The sequence below is a fragment of the Trichechus manatus genome, unplaced genomic scaffold (assembly GCF_000243295.1).
Source record: "Trichechus manatus latirostris isolate Lorelei unplaced genomic scaffold, TriManLat1.0 scaffold00026, whole genome shotgun sequence".
Lineage (NCBI taxonomy): Eukaryota > Metazoa > Chordata > Mammalia > Sirenia > Trichechidae > Trichechus > Trichechus manatus.
The window spans coordinates 12,974,459-12,991,531 of record NW_004443962.1 but is presented as its reverse complement, the minus strand read 5'-3'; the positions used below and the strand labels follow the sequence as shown (position 1 = coordinate 12,991,531).

Here is a 17,073-nt window from a genome sequence, read left to right as displayed (position 1 = left end):
GGGGTCATACCAGAGTAGGGTGAGTCCTAAACCTAATCACCTGAGTGAGACAGATGCATTCATAAGTCCCAGGAATGGCAAGGACTGCTGGCACCTACTAGAAGCTGGAACAGACAGAAAGGAAGGCCTTCCCCTTAGAACTATGCCCTAAATTCAGACTTCTACCCCCATAAACTGTGAGAAAATAAAATTCCTGTTCTTTAAAGCCTTCCATTGGGATACTTCTATTATGGCAGCACTAGATAACTAGGACAAAGAACAAGATTCTGTATTTTTTTGAAGGGGGAACAGTGGGAAGAGGACCCTCTGGCTGGGAATCATCTGGGAAACTTCATAAAGGAAGAATTTGACCTGGGTCTTTAAATATGCATATGATTTAGACAGCAGGAAAATGGGGTTGCTAGAAGGGAAGCAGAATAAAAGCAGAGAGACCATAAAGACCAACATATTTCAAAGATAGTGACATAAAAGGTTTGGAAAGCCCAGTATTTGGAGAAAGGCCAGGCTATGGAAGTTCCTGAATGCACAACGGAACTGGGCGGGTTTTATGTTCTAAACTATGAGAACCATAGAAGATTTGTGTGTAAGAAGAACCGCATGACCAAGCAGAACTTTGGGAAGATTACTCTAGTGTTTATATTCAAAAGGGATTAGAAGAGAGAAGACCAGAGGTAGAGGCCTACTGGTGGTTAGGGCAAATAATGACAAGGGCCTGACTAGAAGAGTAGTGATAAGGATGGAAAGGGCTAGATCAACAAGGTACTCAGGAAAGAAAAATTTTAAAAATTTTTTGCTAATGACTGAATATAAGGGATGAAAGAGAGGAATAGTTTAAATGACAGGGTGACTGATAAAACCATTAGAAAGAAAAGGCAAATCCAAAGGTCTGGAAACCAACAGGAGAAATTCAAGCCTTGCCAATTTGAGGAAACACTAGAACATTCAGTGGGAATTAGGCGACATGAGACCAGTACTTGGGACAGAGGTGAGAACTGGAGACAAAACTTTACAATTAAAACAATTATAACTTCATAATGCTAGACAGGAACACTAGACTGTGCTACTTCAGGGCAGTGATCACCTCTTATTAATTTTTATATTCTTTAACGTGTAGCACAGTTCCCAGCATGTGGGAGGCTCTCAAATAAAATGGTGGAAGGATCGGAGGAGTGGAGAAGGGAATAAATGGATGGGACCTTAGAGATAAGAAAATGAAGTAAGCCTAAGTATTGTGTCCAAGACTGCATAGCTTGTTAATGGCAAAGCATGATTAGAGCCCAGGTCTCCTGACTCTCTCCACTATACCACAATAGAGGTGACATCTAAACTTCCATGCACAGGACCTCCTAAGGGGATGATGTAAGAAATGAAAATAAATGACAAGAACTGAACCTCGTGAATTGCTGGTTTTTAGGGGCAGAAGGAAAAGAAACAAAAGAAGATAGCAAAGAAAGATCACAATTACAGACAGAAAAAAGCTAAGTGTTAGAAATTCAAAGGAAACTTTTCTAGGAAGGAAGGCACAGTCAACTATATCAAATACTCGTATGCTACGGGCAATGTTTCCCTGGTCTCCTACACCAATGACGCATAAGGAAGGGAGAGGTCTTTTTTAAAAGTATAAATTAAGAAATTTTAATCTATCTTTCACAGTATTACACACAACGTGTCTCTGTCGCAAAAGCAGTGGTTTCAAAATAATACTGTAATCTTTACTAAATCTTACCTCTGCAAAATACACTGGATATTTTTATAAAGTCACTATAGTTGTTGAGCTAAACAAAAATTTGCAAAACAGATGAAATGTAAAGCAAAACAAAGCAACTGAAAAGATAATCATTTACATGTATTAAAACAGTGACAAAATACATAAAATTACGGAGGTCTTACCTTAAATCTTTTGTCCTGCAATACTTTCTTGATGGCAACCAGTTCTCCTGAATCACAAAGTTTAGCCTGATATACCACACCAAACGACCCATTTCCAATCACTTTAGTGTCTGTATAGCTGACTTCCTGTGGCCTGTCTGGACCCTGCCCAGGAGTTGCCACCACTGTGGTCACCTTACTGCCATCCTTGTCTCCTAAAGAAAGAAAGGGATTTAAAAAAAAAAAAGAAATGAGAACTGTAAATAATTAAACCAAGAACACTTCCAAAATATACAAAGAGAACTATATCCTTTATTACAAATTATTTTTAAATACTCATCTTAGTTCATCATATATAACTGTTTCAATTATAAATTGTTTAACTGCCATTAATTCAGTCATGCTACAGACCCATTAACAACCTGCACTATGCAGATGACACAATCTTGCTTGCTGAAAGTGAAGAGGATTTGAAGCACTTACTGATCAACATCAAAGACCACAGCCTTCAGTATGGATTATACCTCAACATAAAGAAAACAGAAATCCTCACAACTGGACCAATAAGCCACATCATGATAAACGGAGAAAAGATGGAAGTTGTCAAGAATTTCATTTTACTTGGATCCACAATCAACACCCACGGAAGCAGCAGTCAAGAAATCAAAAGAGGCATTGCACTGGACAAATCTGCTGCAAAAGACCTCTTTAAAGTGTTGAAAACCAAAGATGTCACCTTGAAGACTAAGGTGAACCTGATCCAAGCCATCGTGTTTTCAATTGCCTGGTATGCATGTGAAAGCTGGACGATGAATAAGGAAGACGGAAGAAGAACTGACACCTTTGAATTGTGTTGGCCAAGAATACTGAATAGTATCATGGACTGTCAAAAGAATGAACAAATCTGTCTTGGAAGAAGTAAAACCACAATGCTCCTTAGAAGCAAGGATGGCGAGACTTGGTCTCACATACTTTGGACATGTTATCAGGAGGGCTCAGTCCCTGGAGAAGGACATTATGCTTGGTAAGATGGAGGGGCCAGTGAAAAAGAGGAAGACCCTCAATGAGATGGAGTGACACAGTGGCTGCAACAATGGGCTCAAGTATAACAATGACTGTGAGGATGGTGCAGGACTGGGCAGTGTTTCGTTCTGTTGTCCATGGGGTCGCTATGAGTCAGGAGTGACTGGACAGCACTTAACATAGACCTGTTATCATGCTTAGTAGTTTATACACACGATTTCATTTAATGAAAACAACCCAATAAAGTAGGTACTACTGTTCCATATTAAAGTTAAAAGAAGCATGTTAAATTTTCCCAAGGTCACATAGAGAATGGTGAACCCACTCAAGTTTGAATCCCTATCTATCCAACTCTAAAAGCTCTAGTTCTTTCCTGAAGGATATTTTATTTTACGTATAAATAAAATACGTGCAACTGGAAACGTCTAAACGTGCCAACTCTATTGAGACCATTCTGCCATTAGGAAGGTAAGGCTTTGAATTTTTGCTTCTCCACATCTTATTTCTTTTTGACAAAATAGTGGAATACCTCTCAGAGAAAGATCAGGTGAGGAAAAGGAACAAGAGAAAGAATATTAATTTGGGGGTAAGGGATGTAAAACTTAAAAGAAAGATCAAATTCATTTTGAACTGAGCCCTGGTCACAAGTAGCTCACTGGCTCTGGGGTCTCGACTCATTCATGGCCTTCTTCTTACCTCTTCTGTCTTCCCTCACCCCCGGTAACAATTCAAAGATTTATACTCCTTTCAATCCAAGCTCAAGAGTCACCTCCCTGGCTGGCTAACCATAGTCCACAATCATCTTCTTCTTCTCTGAATTCTTAAATTATTCTAAACTGTACTACACTACCTAGCACCTGATTGTAAAGAGCTTTAAATGGTTCTTTCAGTGATCTGAGAATACAGGTTCCAGAGACTACAATCATTCTGAAATAGCAATTATGACTTCTGCTTCTCTTCCCTGACAAATTTAAAACTGTTCGACTCTCAGTATAAGAAGTTCTTCGGCTCAATGACTGAACTGTACTTTTTTCTCTGCCGCCCTTCCATTATATCAATTTTATTTTTAAATTGCTATATGAATTCATACTAACCTAATAAAAAAAAGGGTGGTAGAATAATATACTTCACTCCAGATACCAAGTCTAGGAAGTATTCATTTGTACCTCACACACAGAAAAATAAAAAAGATAATAATCTTATTTTCTTATAGTTTGACTGTTATCTCCTCTACCAAATATAAATTGCTAGATTAATGAATAACTAATATTTCTACCTATTTAAGTTCACAGATGTATTAATATAGATCACAGCCAATAAGCAGTGTCTGAGAGACTGATAAACTCTCTTGCTAGCCTTCATGACAGATACAAAAGCAATGAGTGATTCCTACATAGGACAGCTAGATGAATTACTCATTGCCATCAATTCGACTCATAGTAGACCATATAGGACAGAGTAAAAGTGCCCCACAGGGTTTCCAAGGCTGTAAATCTTTACGGAAGGAGACTGCCACATCTTTCTCCCTTGGAGCAGCTGGTGGGTTCAAACCAACAACCTCTCAGTTAGCAGCCAAGCACTTTAACCACCGTGCCACTAGAACCAGTCTATATTATATCATGGTGCCAGCTATCTTGAACATGTATGTCCTTAGTTCCAAGGTAAAGCAGCCAAACAGATGACTTAATTAGCACAAATCCAGCACCACTTGTAGAAATAACTCAACTCTTGTTGCTGCTGTTGGTTGCCCTTGAGTTGACTCCAACTCATGGCAACCTTACGTATAACAGAACAAAATGTTGCCCAGTCTTGTGCCATCTTCATGAGGGTTGCTATGTTTGAGTTCATTGTTGTACCTATTGTGACAATCCATCTCATTGAGGGCATCCCTCGTTTTGGTTGGCCCTCTGCTTTATAACATGATGTCCTTTTCTAGTGATCGGTCATTCCTGATGACGTGTCCAAAATAAGCGAGTCAGTCTCACCATCTTCACTTCTAAGAAACATTCTGGTTGTATTTCTTGTAAAGACTGATTTGTTCTTTCTTTTTGCAGTGGTGTTAACACCATCATTTTTATTTACAACAGTATTACACACATAAACCCCAGGACAAGCCAATGTACATACAGCAGTTTTTAACACTTTCAAACATCACCTTTCACATTTCACCTGCCAGTAAATTAAACCTTAAATACATTTGCTAAGAATCTATATTAATCTAATCTGAGCTCTAAATTATTGCAATCTACCCACAAGAAAATATCCTATATACTTTCATTTCTGCCCATGTTAATCTTAACTAAAACTTTTCAGGTTGATTACAAACCCTGGAGCCCCGGTAGCTTACTGGTTAAGAGCTCGGCTGCTATCCAAAAGGTCAGCAGTTCAAATCCACCAGCCACTCCCTGGAAATCCTATGGGGCAGTTCTACTCTGTCCTATAGGTCACTATGAGTTGGAATCGACTCGAGGGCAGTATGTTTGGTTTTTTGTTTTTATAAACCCGACCATAAGTTATTGTCTTCTTCATTTGTAAAATACACCTATCTTTCCCTGTGTCTTAGCTCTCTTAAAGACAGAATTATAGTCTTTGAAACTTAAATTCTAAAGGAAGAGATACAAAAAGGTTAGATCCAGAAAGATTAAAATCCAACATTGGCCAAAAGAGAATAAACAGCAGAAGTGATTTCAAACAGTTTGTCTCTTCCCTAGACCATTCAAGTCAAACCAATATCACCAAACAAATGATTTAAAAAACTCTGGATTAATAATTCCACTGAACACGATGCCTGCAAAATCTCACAAGTCCAATTCACAAAACAAAGCATTGTTATTTTTTTAATTAGGGTAAATCAAAGATTTTAAGAACTGGCTGCTCTATTCCACAATTTTAATTAGAAACAAAAACTGTCTGGGGTACAACCAAAAATTATGCTTTTCTATTATATAGCCACATTTCAATGAAGAAAATAGGAGACACAACTTTGTACCTGTTCCAATAAGAGAATTAAAGCAATATAACCATTTCTAATGACTTTCCCTACTTGCCACCTCAGATTGCACTTCTTAAAAAAAAAAAAAAGACCTTCACACTTTAAAAAAAAATGATTTCAGGGATCCAAGAGCCAGCTATAAAAGATATCCATTACAATCCTGAAATTAGCACCTCTTCTCCCAACTACTAAACCTGGGAAAACGGATCTCAGCATCATAGCTTACAAACTGAAAAAAGCACAAATGAGATAATTCTGGTAAAATATCAAAAAAAAGAATGGAAAGATAAACATGCTATACCTATGAAAGACACTCTGGGGGCCTCTAAATTTTAAACTGAGATTGGAGGTAGACAAGAACATCCTTTTACCCTCTTGTACATCTAGCAAAAAAATACTTATTATCTTAGCAGAAATTAAAGGATTTGTTCCATTCTCCCTCTGGCAGTAAGAGAAACTGCTTAGAACTATTAGGGGCTACTATATTCCCTACTAGTATGAAACTTGTAGACATACTAGGAACAATGGCTCTCAAGCCTTCAGCCTCAAGTATTCTTTTCTTCAGAAATCATCTAACTCTTCAGAATGCTCTCCATCACAGAGCTGAAAAAGCAGAGCTGTAAAGAATGGCAGAATAATACCAGGAATGACTTGGCATGAGCATCAGGAGCGCCATGAGGCACTCAGCAGCTAGTATGCCAAGGAAAAGCACGTCATCATTTGGCATTGCTATCCCCTGACTCAGCAATAAAATAACAGCTGTACAAAATTGTAATTTACAAAGTACTTTCCCATTCATTGTTTCATTCTAATTTCCCATTGATTCTAATACTTGCAGTAAATGGAGGAGTATATTATTATTATTTCTACTCTGCAAAGGTAGAGGAAAGGAAGGCTAAAGCTTTAAGTGGCAGAACTCTTCTCCTTGCTTCATGCTGCCTCTACTGTATTTTACAACTTTGCTAGTACCGCTGAAGACTAACTTCTTATACTATTTACCCTCCACAAAGCAGATAACATTTCTGACAATGTAATATGAAGAGATCAGCTCCAGAATAATAGGAAACAAGACAACAAATAAACAATCTGTTACAGTTTTTAGGCCTCAACTATTCACTTACTCATAGCAAAAAGCTATTTCCAAATATACTTAGGCAATAACAGGTTTTGAAATTATCCCAAAGCAAAAACATAAGAAAAACAAAAATTTTTAATAATTTATTCTGTTATATCCACACAATTTAATATTTGCTACTAAAAATTAAATAATCTTGGACTGAAGCAATACAGCAGCATATTAAGTACTGCTTCCAAGAGAACAAAATCCCCATGAAAAGCTAGAAATCACAACAAATCTGCCTCATAAAAAAAAGTTACCACTTTGCCCAACGCTAAATTTCTCAGAATACATGGTACAGTGAGTCTCATACTAATTATACAACATCAGCCATTACAATAAAACTGATCTTCAAAAAGTGCCCATCTCTCAGGTGCAAAGCAAAGCAAACCAGTAGCAGAGCTGTGGGAACAGCTCGGTTCCAGGCCCTCTCTGGCCAGAGGACTTCCGGGACCCCCTATTACAACTAGAATCCATTCAGGAGATAGGAATTTCCTACTGCAATTATAACACAGAAGTAAATTCTCTACCCTTTACCACAGATAGATAAATCTTAAATACATAAACCACAATAGATTCTTCACAGAGCAACGAAAAGATGATACACCACAGAACAATCACTTTCTACTGAAGGCTGTTAAATATAAAATACTATTTTTACAAAAGCCTTAGCAAGTTTAGGCACATCCCAAAATGATACATGCAGCCCAGTTCTCAATCTCACAAACACAGCTTTGTACCTGTGAGCAACACCTTGGGGGTCACATTTTTTAATTCTACTGAAGTCACTCCTCACCTCCAATCAATCCTGAGATGAACAAATGTAACACTGAGACATGATTCACATCCAAAGTGTAGAGCGAGCATCCCAAAACCTCACTTCAAGCACATTTAAATGTTTAGGGGGTGTCTAACACTGACTTTCTAATTTATATGAATGATAAGTCTCAAAGTTCAACATATTTTAGCCATTTAATTTGATACTTTTCTTTCTTTTTTTAAATTGTACTTTAGGTGAGGGTTTACAGAGCAAATTAGTTTCCCATTCAACAGTTTACACACAAATTGTTCCATGACATTGGTTGCAATCCCCGTAACGTGTCAGTACTCTACATTACCACCCTGAGTTCCCCATTTGCATTCGTCCAGTTTTCCCGCCCCTTCCTACCTTCTCATCTTTGCTTTTGGGCAGATGTTGCCCTCTTGGTGTCATACAGATGACTGCTGTAAGCAGCACTTTCCTCCCAGGTGTTACTGCTTATTTTATAGGCTTGCTTCTAATTTGGCTGAAAGGTGATCTCAGGGAATGGCTGCAGTTCCAAGTTAGAAGGGTGTCTAAGGGCCATAGTCTTAGGGTTTCTCCACTCTCTCTTGGACCAGTAAATCTGGTCTTTTTTATGAATTTGAATTTTGTTCTACATTTTTTTCCCCACTCTAACCAGGACTTTCTATTGTGATCCTGCTCAGACTGGTCAGTAGTGGTAGCCAGGCACCACCTAGTTCTTCTGGTTCCAGGCTGGTGGAAGCTAGGGTTCCCACGGTCCGTTACTCTTTTAGACTAATTGTTTCCTTGAGTCTTTGGTTTTCTTCACTCTCCTTTGCTCTGGACGGAAGGAGATCAATAGTTGTATCTTAGATGGCTGCTCACAAATTTTTAAGACCTCAGACACTACTCACCAAAGTAGGATGCAGAACATTGTCTTTATGAACTATTTTATGCCAATTGACTTAGATGTCCCCCGAGACTATGGTCCTTAACCTTCAAGCCCAGTAACTCAGCCTCTCGAGGTGTTTGGTTATGTCTAGGATGTTTCCATGACTGTGTCCCCTGTGTGCTCTATTATATATATGAATATACATGCAGCACATACAAATATGTGTACAGAAATACCCACAGCCAAAACTATATATGCACTTGGGTGTACTCCCATACATCCTTCCATACCTATTCAGCATACATATCTACCTATGTATCCACTCATAAATTATTATTATTACTGTTGTTGCAGGACTGCATATGTTATAGTATTTACTGTTGTACACTTTTCAATCTTGTGGACCTCTCAGTTTCTTCCTTTGCCTTGGTCATGTTGTGTTGACTTTCCCCATGCTGTATACTGCTTTTCCCTTCACCAAAGTTAACATGTGCCTACTCTTCAGTTAGTGATTTTCCTTCCATCTCCCTCCCATCCCTGGTAATCATCAAAAAATGTTTCTTTACGTATGAAAACCTTTTCTTGACTATTTATAATAGTGGTCCCATACAATATTTGTCCTTTTGGGATTGACTTATTTTACTCAGCATAATGTCCTCCAGATTCATCCATGTTGTGAGATGTTTCACGGATTCATCATTATTCTTTACAGTTGCACAGTATTCCATTGTGTACGTACCACAGTTTGCTTATCCATTTGTCTATTGATGGAACTTAGGTTGTTTCCATCTTTTTGCTAGTGTGAATAATGCTGCAACGAACATGGGTGTGCATATGTCTATTTGTGTGTGACGGCTCTTATTTCTCTAGGATATATACCTAGAAGAGGAATTGCTGGATCATATGGTATTTCTATTTCTAGCTTTTTAAGGAAGCATCATACCATTTTCCATAGTGGTTGTACCATTTTACATTCCCACCAGCAGCATATAAGAGTTCCAATCTCCCCACAACCTCATCAGCATTAGTTGCTTTCTGGGGTTTTTTGTTTGTTTGTTTGTTTGTTTGTTTGTTTTGATCAGTGCCATTATTGCCAAGGTGAGGCAGTTATCTTCACTGTAATTTTGATTTGCATCTGTCTAATGACTAACAATTGCAAGTATCTCTTCACGTGTTTGTTAGTAGCCTGAAGGTCTTCTTTGGTGAAGTGTCTGTTCATGTTCTTTGCCCATTTTTTAACTGGGTTGTCTTTTTTGTTGTTGAAGTGTTGACATTTTCTATAAATTTCAGAGATTAGGCCCTTGGTGGATATGTCATAGACAAAAATTATTTCCCAATCTGTAAGTTCTCTTTTTACTCCTTTGGTGAAGTCTCTTGATGAGCGTGTTTAATTTTTAGGAGATCCCAGTTATCTAGTTTACCTTCTGCTGTCTGTACATTTTCAGTTATGTTTGGTATTCTATTTATGCCATATATTAGGGCCCCCAGGATTCTCCCTATTTTTTCTTCCATGATCTTTATAGTTTTAAGTCTTACATTTAGGTCTTTGATCCATTTTGAGTTAATTTTTGTGTATGGTGTGAGGTATGGCTCTTGTTTCATTTTTCTGCAAATGGATATTCAGTTTTGCCAGCACCATTTGTTAAAGATACTTCTTCTTCCCCATTTAGTGAACTTCGATCCTTTGTCGAAGATCAGCAGTCCATAGGTGGATGGATTTACTTCTTTGTTCTCAATTCTGTTCCATTGGTCTATGTGCCTGTTGTTGTACCAGTACCAGGCTGTTTTGACTACCATGGCTGTGTAGTAGGTTCTGAGATTGGGGAGTGTGAGGCCTCCTACTTTGTTCTTCTTCTTCAATAATGCTTTGCTTATCCAGGGCCTCTTTTCTTTCCATATAAAGCTGGTGATTAGTTTTTCCATCTCACTGAAGAATGTTGTTGGAATCTGGATCAAGACTGCATCATATTTGTAGATAGCTTTGGGTAGTATTGACATTTTCACAATATCAAGTGTTCCTACCCATGAGAATTGTATGTTTTTCCATATACGTAGGTCTCTTCTGGTTTCTTGCAATACTGTTTCATAGTTTTCTTTGTATAAGTCTTTTATTTCTCTATTTAGATTTATTCCTAAGTATTTTATCTTTTTGAGGGCTATTGTAAATGATATTGTTTTCCTGATTTCCTTTGTGGAGTTCTCTTTGTTGGCGCAGAGGAATCCAACAAATTTTTGTATGTTGATCTTGTACCCTGCCACTTTGCTGAATTCTTTTATTAGTTCCAGTAGCTTTCCTGTGGAGTCTCTGGGTTTTCTATGTATATTATCATATCATCTGCTAACAGCAATAGTTTTACTTCTTACTTACCAATTTCTATGCCTTTTATTTCTCTTTCTTGCCATATTGCTCTACCTAGGACAATAATGAGTAAAAGTGGTGATAAACTGCATCCTTGTCTGGTTCCTGTTCTCAGGGAGAATGCTTTCAGTCCCTCTCCGATGAGAATAATGTTGGCTGTTGGTTTTGTGTATATACCCTTAATTATATTGAGGAATTTCCCTTCTATTCCTATTTTGCTGAGAGTTTTATCAAGAAAAGGTGTTGGACTTACCAAATGTCTTTTCTGCATTGATTGAGATGATCATGTGATTCTTGTTCTTTGCTTTATTTATGTGGTGGATTACGGTGAATGACTTTCTAATGTTGCATCATCCTTGCATACCTCTTGGTCATGATGTATTGTTTTGTTTTGTTTTTGGATATGTTGAATTATATTGGCTTGAATTTTGTTGAGAATTTTTACATCTATATTCATGAGGGATACTGGTCTATAATTTTCTTTTTTAGTGGTATCTTTGCCTGGTTTTGGTATCAGGGTTATGCTGGCTTTATAGAATGAATTCGGAAGTATTCCTTCCTTTTCTATGTTCTGGATAATGTTTCTTTTCTTGAGGAGGCCAGTTCTTAAGATTCAGAGCTGAGGAAAAAAACCGTAACTGAGACACTTTCACTGAGAAACTTTTAGAGAATGTTAATAAGCCATACTATAGGAATATCTGAGTGGCAGAAACAGTTAAGTGCTTCACCACTCACTGAAAGCTTGGTAGTTCAAATTCACCCAGAGACACCTCAAAAGAAAGGTGTGGCAATCTTCTGAAAGCTCACAGCCTTGAAAACTCTATGTAGTGCAGTTCTACTCTGCAACACACAGGGTCGGTATGAGTCAGAATCGACTTGATGGCAACTGGTTTGGTTTTTTTATTGATACAAATTGAGCAACATCCTGCTATAATTCAAGAACTACTCCAGCAACCTTGCCATGGGAAACTAAGTCAGTAATGACTGCTTCTATAAAATCTTCCTTTAGCTCAAGAATAAAGTTTCCATGTAGAAATAACGGAAAGTTAAAAGTATGCAACAAAAGCCCGAGAGAAACTGGCATACTCATCTATGACTACACTCAGATACAACGCATTTTCAGAAAATTTTCTACTTAACAATTATGTGTAGGAAAAACAACACTGCCTATCACAAACAGAAATAACAAACAGTAATTTTTTAAGGAGGTTTAATAACAAAAAGGCAAATGTTCTATTGAAAAAAAAATTACATAAATTACTCGAAAAAAACAGCACCATATTTTCAAGCATGATTAAGATTGTCAGAAGAGGAAACACTGGCCACTGTCAATTGTTCAGGTTTTAAATCAAATTTCAACCAACTCTTTATCCGATGCCAACTGGCTAAGGTAACTTCTATTAATGCAAGATGTTCTCCCAAAATAAACAATACTGCTTAGAAATATGAAAACAATGTAAAAATTAATTAGAAAAGGAAATAAAAAGGAACTGATGTCCAAAGAATCTAAATTCGACAAAGAATCTAAATATAATTCTAAAATGAACCTACTTCTGCCATGAAATAGCTCTACCCTATGATGAGGAAGCTCTGGCAAGAGAGTGCAACTAACAGCTCACATATCTTGGACCAAATGAAACTATGAAGAAGCAAAGGGAATAGCACCCGAACAGCTGAATCAGTCAAATCAGTTCTAATGATTAACAGCATGAAAAAAAATTTCAGAGAAATTTCTATGTAACCTTGATGGATAAAAATCTTTCTAACAGGGCCTTTCCCCCTAGACCCCATTCATCTCCACCTGATACCATCTAAGGGATTGGGGAAAACAAAACAAAAAAGAATTACTAAATCTCCTCTGGGGATAAGAAGAGTACACAAAAGAAGAGGCAAAAAAAAAGGAAAGACAAGTCACACAGGCAATCATTTTTTGGAGATGTATCTGTGTATCACACTTGTAGAGATGGAAAGGAAAAGATAAGGTGACAGAGGATGGAGAAGACAGACATCTCTGACTCCAGAGTCCTTGTCAGCACAATAACACCACATTTTCAATCACCTGAAAATAACCTGCCAAGGGGGTGAACACGCATCAATTTTGAAGAACTATAAAATTCCCTTAAAAAAAAAAAATCAGTCAAGTTTTTATCCTCAGAGAGAGGCATAATGATACAATGGAAAGAATATGGGATGTGAAGTCATACCAAGGTTTGAATCACATATTCTACCACTTTAAAGAAAAAAAACATTGCTGTCTAGTCGATTCCGACTTATAGCAACCCTATAGGATAGAGTAGAACGGCCCCATAGGGCTTCCAAGGCTGTACATTTTTATGAAGAAGATTGTCACATCCTTCTCCTGCAGAGCAACTGGTGGGTTCGAACAGCAGACCTTCCAGTTAGCAGCCGAGTGCTTAACCACTGCACCATCAGGGCTCCTATTCTACCACTTAATATCTATGAAATAGAAGTAGCTGCTACTTTAGAAGGTTGCCCTGGTGGTGCAGTGGTTACCTGCTTCGGCTGCTAACCAAAAGGCCAGCAGTTTAAACCCACCAGGCACTCCCTGGAAACTCTATGGGGCAGTTCTACTCTGTGCTATGCGCTGGAATCGACTCGACCACAATGAGTTTGGTGGTTTTGGTTTTAGAGGGCTGCTATGATGGTTAAATACTTTTCTAAGGGCATGCCACAGAGTAAGTGCTCAATAAATTATAGTTTCTCTGAAGTTAGAATTATTGGCAATGGGAATAAAAAAGAACATTATCTTCCCTCCCTGCTATACTCTTTTACCACAATATACTCCACTGCTTATTACAGTGTTCTATAATCGTTAAGAATCTGAGCTCCTCACTTGGCTAAGAGTTCTCAGGAAACCCAGACATCTTCTGAATCGTTTATATTTCCCTAGTACTGATCAGCACAGGGCTCAGCACAAAGCAGGTGGCTCAGCAAATGTTTGCTGCTGAATTCATATACGAATCATTCAAGCAGAAGAACTGTTAGGATTTGGGAACTCACTATTCATGATAAATATAAGCAGTGCTTTTGCTTCTTCCTATGCTCGCCATAGGTCAGATACAAATCCCTGGTGATCATAAAAAGGCCTTTACAAACAGTAAAGTAGAATGGAAGACTTACTGCAAACATGGAGTCAACAAGCAGCCAAAACAGATGACCTGATTTGCTACATATGTATTTATTTGCGGAGAGAAGAAGTACTCTGTTTCATACCCCTTCTTCCAAATTTGCTGGTTTCCTCGGGGGCATCAATAGGCAATAGGTAAGAACTGGGCAGGAGACATCTCTGAGGTCTGAAGTTCAATTTATAACAATCTATATGCACATATATTCCTTACATTTGAGTACCTTTTCACAGTCTGCAAGCACCACTGATAGCAGGCGTAAGAATCATCTGGGGGAGTGTACTAAATGAAGATTCTAGAACTACACCCCCAGAGATGGGCTCAGTAGGTCTGCAGTGGGGCTCAGAAAACTGTATTTTTAATAAGCATCCCCAAATGATTCTTACACAGATCCAGCTACTATACTTTCAGAAAGAATAACCTGTGACACAGCAAATGGGAAATTCTAAGACGTTCAAAAAGGTTTGATAATTTGCCTAATGTAATCCTTCAAATAAAGAGTACCCAAAGGATTCAGACCTGTCCATTTACACTAACGCCTGTGTCCTATTACATTACTTTGCTTAAGACTGTGCCATAAAGATACCCTACCATCCGTCTACCAGTTCGTCATACTGTGGTAGCTTGCATGTTGCTACGATGCGAGAAGCTATGTTACTGGTATTTCAAATTTCTGCAAGGTCACTCATGGTGGACAAGTTTCAATAGAGCCTCCAAAGTACAAAAGACTAGGAAAAAAGGCCTGGTGATCAACCTCCAAAAACTAGCCAATGAAAACTCTACTGATCACAACAGAGTACTGTCCCTATAGTGCTGGAAAATGAGCCCTCAATGTTGGAAGACACTCAAAATACACAGTGGCCGCAACAATGAACTCAAGCATACCAACGATTGTGAAGATAACACAGGACCAGGCACCGTTTCATTCTGTTGTACATGGGGTCGCCATGAGTCAAAGCCAACTCAGTGGCATTAGCAACTAACCATAACATAAAGAAAACACACAGGTGCTCAGGTCCTAAGATCATCTTCGTGTTTTTGGCAAAACTGAAAACTTCAAATATTTCACAAAAGTTTCTGTTATCTATTAACTACCCAAATTTTTACTTCAAAATATCCAAACTCTTTTTGAACTAATTTTAAATGACTCAATATTTTTAACTTCTCTTAAAATCCAAATTTTACTTTAAACCAAAAGTCAGAATGAATCATGCTAATTTTCAACACTCTGAACTTGCGTATTATTTTACTTTTTAATCATGAGCTAGAATCAAGCAAATTTTCCTTTTTTCTAATTCCAGTGAACTGGAATAAAATCAAACCAAACCTAAAATGAGTAAATATTTCACTTGGTCTTAAGCTCTCACTTGAAATACTTTCAAAATGTATTACAGAAACAGATTTATGTTCCCGTGGAAGTCTAAAAGGCTTGCAACACGTGTGTAAAAAGCTTTGGCTTTTAGGAATTTACACTACAATCTTAAGTCTTACATGGCTATCCACTAGATATACACAATATCCAATTTAGGGTTTGGGGGAAGTGGCAGTGGACAGCACATCAGAATTTTTAAGGTTGCCATATTGTCACATTGCCTTCCGACAACTCATAACCTCCCAAGTTAACAGCTCACTCAATCCTGCTTTCCCCTAAAGTTTACACCAAAGTTACCTTCACTCCTTAATCCAAACTGCTTTTCTCATTATCACGGCATAAAAATGTACATAGATTTTAAAGTAGAGGTTATTAAACTAAAAATTGCTGCTAAAAGTTCAGACACTGGGGAGAGTCAAGGGACAGGGAGGATCTATTTCCTCCAGAAGACTACTGCTTCCTCTAGGTGGGTCAAATATGCTTTATCAGTGATGACTGAACCACCAATATCCAATCCATGAAGGCAGCAATCATAGTTATTGCACATTTACTGCTATTACTCCATTTTACATCTATGCACATAGAAGGCTGTAATGTATTTGTTCATTCATAAATGAACAAATTCCTACAAGTTTCCACTATATTTTGGAAAATACTTAAAGTCTGAAAGTCACTAAAGAAACTGACTCTAATTCATCTTCCAAGATGGCACAGAACCCTATAATCACCACTCAAAAGGGTTACCTCACTCAAACACTATAAAGAGAACTAATAGACTCACCTCTCTGACAAGTTTCCCTAGGACCAACCCTGATGAACACACATCATCACAAATAACTTTTTTTTCCCCATACAAAAATTTATACATCGTTATGTGACTCTAATTGCTCTCCCAATACTGTGACACCATACTCCTCCTTTTCACCCCATTCCCCATGTTCATTCAACCAGCTCCTAACCCTCTCTGCCCTCCCATCTCACCTCCGGACAGAAGCTGCCCCTTTAGTCTCTTGTATCTACTTGAGGTAAGAGGCACACGCCTCACGAGCATTACTTTATGTCCCACAGTCCACTCCAATCCCTGTCTGAAGAGATGGCCTTGAAAATTGTTTTAGTTCTGGGCTTTCTTTGATGAAGTGCCTATTCATATCCTTAACCCATTTTTTAATTGGGTTATTTGTCTGTTTGTTGTTGAAGTTTTGCAGTATCTTGTAGATTTTAGAGATTAGATGCTGATTGGATTGTCGTAGCCAAACATTTTTTCCCAGTCTGTAGGTTGTCCTTTTACTCTTTTGGTGAAGTCTTTTGATGAGCACAACTGTTTGATTTTTAGGGGCTCCCATTTATCTAGTCTGTCTTCTGGTGCTTCTGCACTGTTACTTACAGTTTGTATTGTGTTTATGCCATGTATTAGGGCTCCTAGCGTTGTCCCTGTTTTTTCTTCCATGATCTTTATCGTTTTCGATTTTATATTTAAGTCTTTGATCCATTTTGAGTTAGTTTTTGTGCATGGTGTGAGGTATGGGTCTTGTTTCAGTTT

General features: G+C 37.9%; 1 protein-coding gene across 3 annotated transcripts in view; it reads right to left on the bottom strand.

The window, feature by feature from the left end:
• Positions 1-17,073, bottom strand: part of GSK3B (glycogen synthase kinase 3 beta) — a 301,800-nt gene that overhangs the window by 210,375 nt on the left and 74,352 nt on the right. For all 3 annotated transcript variants that reach the window (XM_004373653.1, XM_004373652.1, XM_023728841.1), the window contains exon 2: positions 1,891-2,084. In XM_004373653.1, the coding sequence (XP_004373710.1) occupies positions 1,891-2,084 (194 nt within the window). The remainder of the gene's footprint in view (positions 1-1,890; positions 2,085-17,073) is intronic.